A 4781-nucleotide genomic window follows, 5' to 3' on the forward strand; every position below is an offset into this window, starting at 1 on the left:
CTTTCGTCACATTAGTTGTCCACGGGTTTCTAGTAATGGGAAACCATTTGAAGGCTTCTCATGCAACCACTGCTGCAAAGGGATACCGAAACTTCATGATTAAGTTGGAGAAGGGAAAGAAGGTTATGATGTGATTGTTGATGCATTTGAAACTTGCATCATCGGTGGTATGCAAGAGTTTTTGTTGCAAACCCGCTACATGAAGTGCTTCCACGCTTGGTGGTGGTAGCCCATTGTACTTGCAATTGCTTTCATGCATGTTTTATTCAAAGACAATGGGCTGAAATTTCAAGTTTATGGGATGAAAATTTGAAGTCTACAGTGAGGCTGATTATTGGACATGCAACAGATGGAGATAGCTACCGAAGAAAATTGATGCTTTGCTGATTATGTCGATAAACAGGGCATTAGATATGGAATTGGATGGGATGGATGGCCTCTTTCAGCAAAAATGTCAAAAGGGGATATCTTAGGCATGCATGATCAAGAATTTGTACACAATGGAAAGAAGCTAGTCAATGTTCTTGATAAACCAAAGTGTCAGTTGGCTCTTGGTGATGTTTGGGTTACCTTGAACCATGTTATCATTGTGTAGGATTCATTCTCTATTGACAAACATATGCTTAGAGAAGGAGATATTAGACGGTATAACCATCAAAATTGGGCTACAACTCAAAGAATCTGTAGACAAGTGCAATGGTGTCTAGGAGAGCTTGCAAACAATGGGCTAAATAGAAAAGAGCAGAGTATGGTAGGAACACAAGCCTATCTTGAAGTTGCTGGAGACTACATTGATATTTTCTTGTCTTCGCACTTGAGCTTGCTGTAAAGAGTTCATCTAGCAGAGCCAAAGTATCTTTTCTCTTTCAGATTTTGAGATCTTGGATTGTACAGCATGCCAAGTACACTCTAAGTACAAACTTTATTAGCAAGGGATGTGCAAATCTCATGCCAATTTGTAGTGCTATTAATTAAATATTTTAGAGACTTTCACCCGAGCTTAAAGTGTCCTTTGAGTCTCGGTAAGTTTCCACTTTGCTAGCATCGATAAGCATTAGTACCCAAGCACGCCTCATTTTAGGGACTGAGCCGATGGCTGTGCCCTACACTCAGATGGGGAAAAAAGCGTTGGCTTCTATGAACCAAGTGTGAGGGTTGTTCCGCCTTCAATTCATGCCATCCAGTCCAATTGGCATAGCATGACTTGAGGGTTAGACTCATGATAGAATGACCATGCTCCCTCTGCAAGATTTTGGGCAATCCAAAAGGCAATTTTTCTGAAAATCTTGGGGGTGGTTGCACCATAAGAAAGCCATTGGTTGACCACCAAGTACCGACTACTAAACTCCTATGTGCCATCAACCAAAGAAAGCGGGTGATCTTTCTTGACCGAAATCTATCCCACACTCTCTTCTAGAAATCTGAAAGGAAATCCTGCGAGAAGCCCTGAGACTACCAATGTGCTGTTGTTGTCCATGTGCCATCTATCTTGGGCATATGGATCCTACGGCCTAGTCACATAGTATATGCAAAGAAGGAGGCATCCAAAGTCTCCTCCCGATCTGCTAGATTATGCCAAGTTCACTCTCTCGGATCCCAATGCAAGCACGTGAGAGGTCAGCACTCCCATATCCATAGAAGCCATACTCTCTTGCTGGCCACCTTGGTCAGTGTTGGACCAATGTGTCATTCTCATCTTGAAAAACAATCACCCTCACCCTCTGTAAGGTGCAACCACTAATATTCTCCAAATGAAGCTAATATCTCTGTAGTTTGCCATGGGATTCAATCAAGAAAGTGAGCAGACCATTGTCCGCATCTACTCTGTGGAGACTGCCACTAGGATATCGTGCCCAATAGACACGCCTAGCCACATTGGGGGAGTCATGTGTGGGGGAGTCAACCACTCCTTAGGGATAACTAAGTTGATGTCGATGCTGAGCCTTTCTCTACCCTAGATCCCTATTAGGTCTCTCCCCTACATCTGCGGGGGTAATTGCCTACTATGGGCGATCCAATCTCCAAGAGACCTAGCTGGTCCCATGCTCAAGGCACCCCAAGAAACATGCAGTTGAGCCCCTAGCATGTGGCCATTAGGTAAACGGATCAAGGGGTTCCAGACCAAAGACTGTTAAAGCTACTCCACTAATGCAATTTGTTTGAGGGGGATGGCCTAAGGTTCTCCCAATTGGGAGAGTGTTAAGTACTAAACCAAGGGGAAAATCATTTTTTATGATGCATGTGTTTACAACACCCAAATGGTAGAGTAAATCCCTCAATCACTCTAGAAATTAGTTATAAGTACCTTGTGAAAAGAGGAATTTTATGTTAATAGAGTAGAGATTTTTTAAATAATCATAGCTTCAAAGAATATAAAATCTTATATTTCTCCTCTCTAGGCTGATTTTTTGTTGTCGTCTATTGCTCTCTTTTGATGCTTTAGATTTTATTAGCAAATCCCTCCTTTCATGTGTTGTAGCTCCTTGAGATAATGTACCAGCTCCAAGTTGTGCTTCTATGAAGAGAATGAACAACAAAGTACTCGATTCTTGATGATTTGGATCTTGGCAAAAGAGAAAAAAATGTTTGAAAACTAATTAAGAAAACCAATCATTTTGCTTATCTAAGGAGCATTTACACTCGATACTTACAGGATACTTACAGTATCCACATTGATCAACCATGCAAGTGACATCATTTAAATTTAGAGGTCCCAAAATAACTTGAAGCAACACTATTTATAATTAAGGTATGCCCTTTATTAATGATCCTAATAAGTTGACCTAAACAGTTTACTAGTCAGCCAACTAAACACACCAACAAACTAGCAGAGCCATAAAAATCTACACACACGAGTTTCAACCATAAACTCTTGTACACAAGAAAGAATCTAGATATTATCAGGTCCACTTATTGATTCACACAATGTCCCAGTCTATTTAGGTAAGAAGCGAGCCTTGCTATGGCAACCGACTAATGAAGTTCGACCCTAGGGTTTAAACCTTCTCTATTCAACCTAAGTCACATGAAACCAAATCAATTTCTAAGTTTATCCTGGATTAGATTTTTTACAAAAAACATATGCATTCACATAATTACTTAATTTACAATCAGCTCAAATGGAGGAGTTTCTTTATGCTAACCCTAATGAGTTGCATCATATGCAATCAACTACTTTAGAAAACAATGGGCTTAAATGGGGCAATCGACCAATGGTTGCCAAAATTTCTTGACAATCCTTGTGATCACAATGAAGCTGTGGCATGATAATTGGACAGTCGGTTAAAACTTGCAACATCTCCGTGAAAGCGCCCTGTATTAAAAAAAAAAGACGCATCAAGCACTGAGCATGATGGACAATGTAACAAAAAAGTATGTTCTATTGAGAGTCAAACTGCTTAAAGGAAATACCGAGTGCACCTCACAAAAATTATACCTGCACGCGTACCATGGCATATGACCCATATGCAATATTTATACCAAGATGCAAAGGATCATCAATCCATAATGGAGTATATATATCATCACGCTTGAAGATGCCACCCGGGTTTCCATTAGTTCCCTACAGTGATCATCAAAATGGTGCCAAAGACATCAAAAAATGGTGATGATCACCAACGTGCGCATACAATACGATTAGGATTACACCCTGTTCGAAGAACATTGACATAACAAGGATATATCTCTACCTTAAAAACAATCATCTCATGGGATAGATCCATCTCAAAGCCGAACATTTGTAGGAAACCGAGAAGTAAAGCTCCCAGGTTTGGCGAGCCACCTTGATCCCAAAGAGGTAATCCGGTCTCAATGGAAACTACTGCTCGTCTGACAAAGCGGTCACGCAAGTTGTTGTGAGCATTGCCGCTTGAGGTTGATGAACTCGACGGAAGAGATGTTGGAGGTGATGCAGGCAGATCACAGTTGGTATTTCCATCCACAAACACATACCAAGAGATTGGCCAAACTACCCAGACTCGCTGTCAGTAGAGAGTAAGCCAGCCATCTACAACAATGCCCTTAATTCGAACCAATGGGCATAGTTTTTCAACCCTTCAAAATTGTTAGAAGACTACAAGTGTAGGAAGAGAAGAGAAAATGGAGTACCTCCAAATAAAACGCAACCATTAATGTCAACGAAAAAGAACTCAAACCGCCTGAGTAAACATTACTCAATTCCAAAAATGTTATTTGTGCTCAGCAAATCCTTGTATGCATCCTCCAAAACACGTGTTGAACCCGTGAAGAAAATTCTTGTCAGAATATTATAAAATCTTATATTTCTTCTCTCTAGGCAGATTTTTTATTGTCGTCTATTGCTCTTTTTGATGCTTTAGATTTTATTAGCAAATCCCTCCTTTGATGTCTTGTAGCTCTGAGATAATGTACCAGCTCCAAGTTGTACTTCTTTTAAGAGAATGAACAACAAAGTACACGATTCTTGATGATTTGGATCTTGGCAAAAGATTAAAAAATGTTTGAAAACTAATTAAGAAAACCAATGATTTTGCTTATCTAAGGAGCATTTACACTCGATACTTACAGTATCCAGATTGATCAACCATGTAACTTACATTATTTAAATTTAGAGGTCCCAAAATAACTCGGAGCGACACTATTTATAATTAAGGTATGCCCTTTATTAATGATCCTAATAAGTTGACCTAAACAGTTTACTAGTCAGCCAACTAAACACACCAACAAACTAGCAGAGCCATAAAAATCCACACACACGAGTTTCAAGCATAAACTCTTGTACACAAGAAAGAATCTAGATATTA

General features: G+C 39.8%; 1 protein-coding gene across 1 annotated transcript; it reads right to left on the minus strand.

The window, feature by feature from the left end:
* Positions 1-3157: 3157 nt before the first annotated feature.
* Positions 3158-4521, minus strand: LOC147635596 (uncharacterized). The gene is made up of 3 exons (XM_086802287.1): positions 3690-4521; positions 3437-3562; positions 3158-3313 (listed from the first exon to the last, which is right to left on the minus strand). The coding sequence occupies exons 1-3, from the start codon at positions 3735-3737 to the stop codon at positions 3158-3160; spliced, it is 330 nt and encodes a 109-aa protein (XP_086658413.1). The 5' UTR covers positions 3738-4521.
* Between the last annotated feature and the right edge of the window lie 260 nt (positions 4522-4781).

This window comes from Cibotium barometz, chromosome 9 (genome assembly GCF_041138505.1).
Source record: "Cibotium barometz isolate CiBa-2024 chromosome 9, ASM4113850v1, whole genome shotgun sequence".
NCBI classification, from domain to species: Eukaryota; Viridiplantae; Streptophyta; class Polypodiopsida; order Cyatheales; family Cibotiaceae; genus Cibotium; species Cibotium barometz.

Coding starts and splice junctions, on each gene's coding strand:
- LOC147635596 (XM_086802287.1), bottom strand. CDS start 3,737: ATGTTCGGCTTTGAGATGGATCTATCCCATGAGATGATTGTTTTTAAG. Junction 3,563..3,689: donor ATGAGATGATTGTTTTTAAG/GTAGAGATATAT, acceptor TGATCACTGTAG/GGAACTAATGGAAACCCGGG. Junction 3,314..3,436: donor ATGCCATGGTACGCGTGCAG/GTATAATTTTTG, acceptor TTTTTAATACAG/GGCGCTTTCACGGAGATGTT.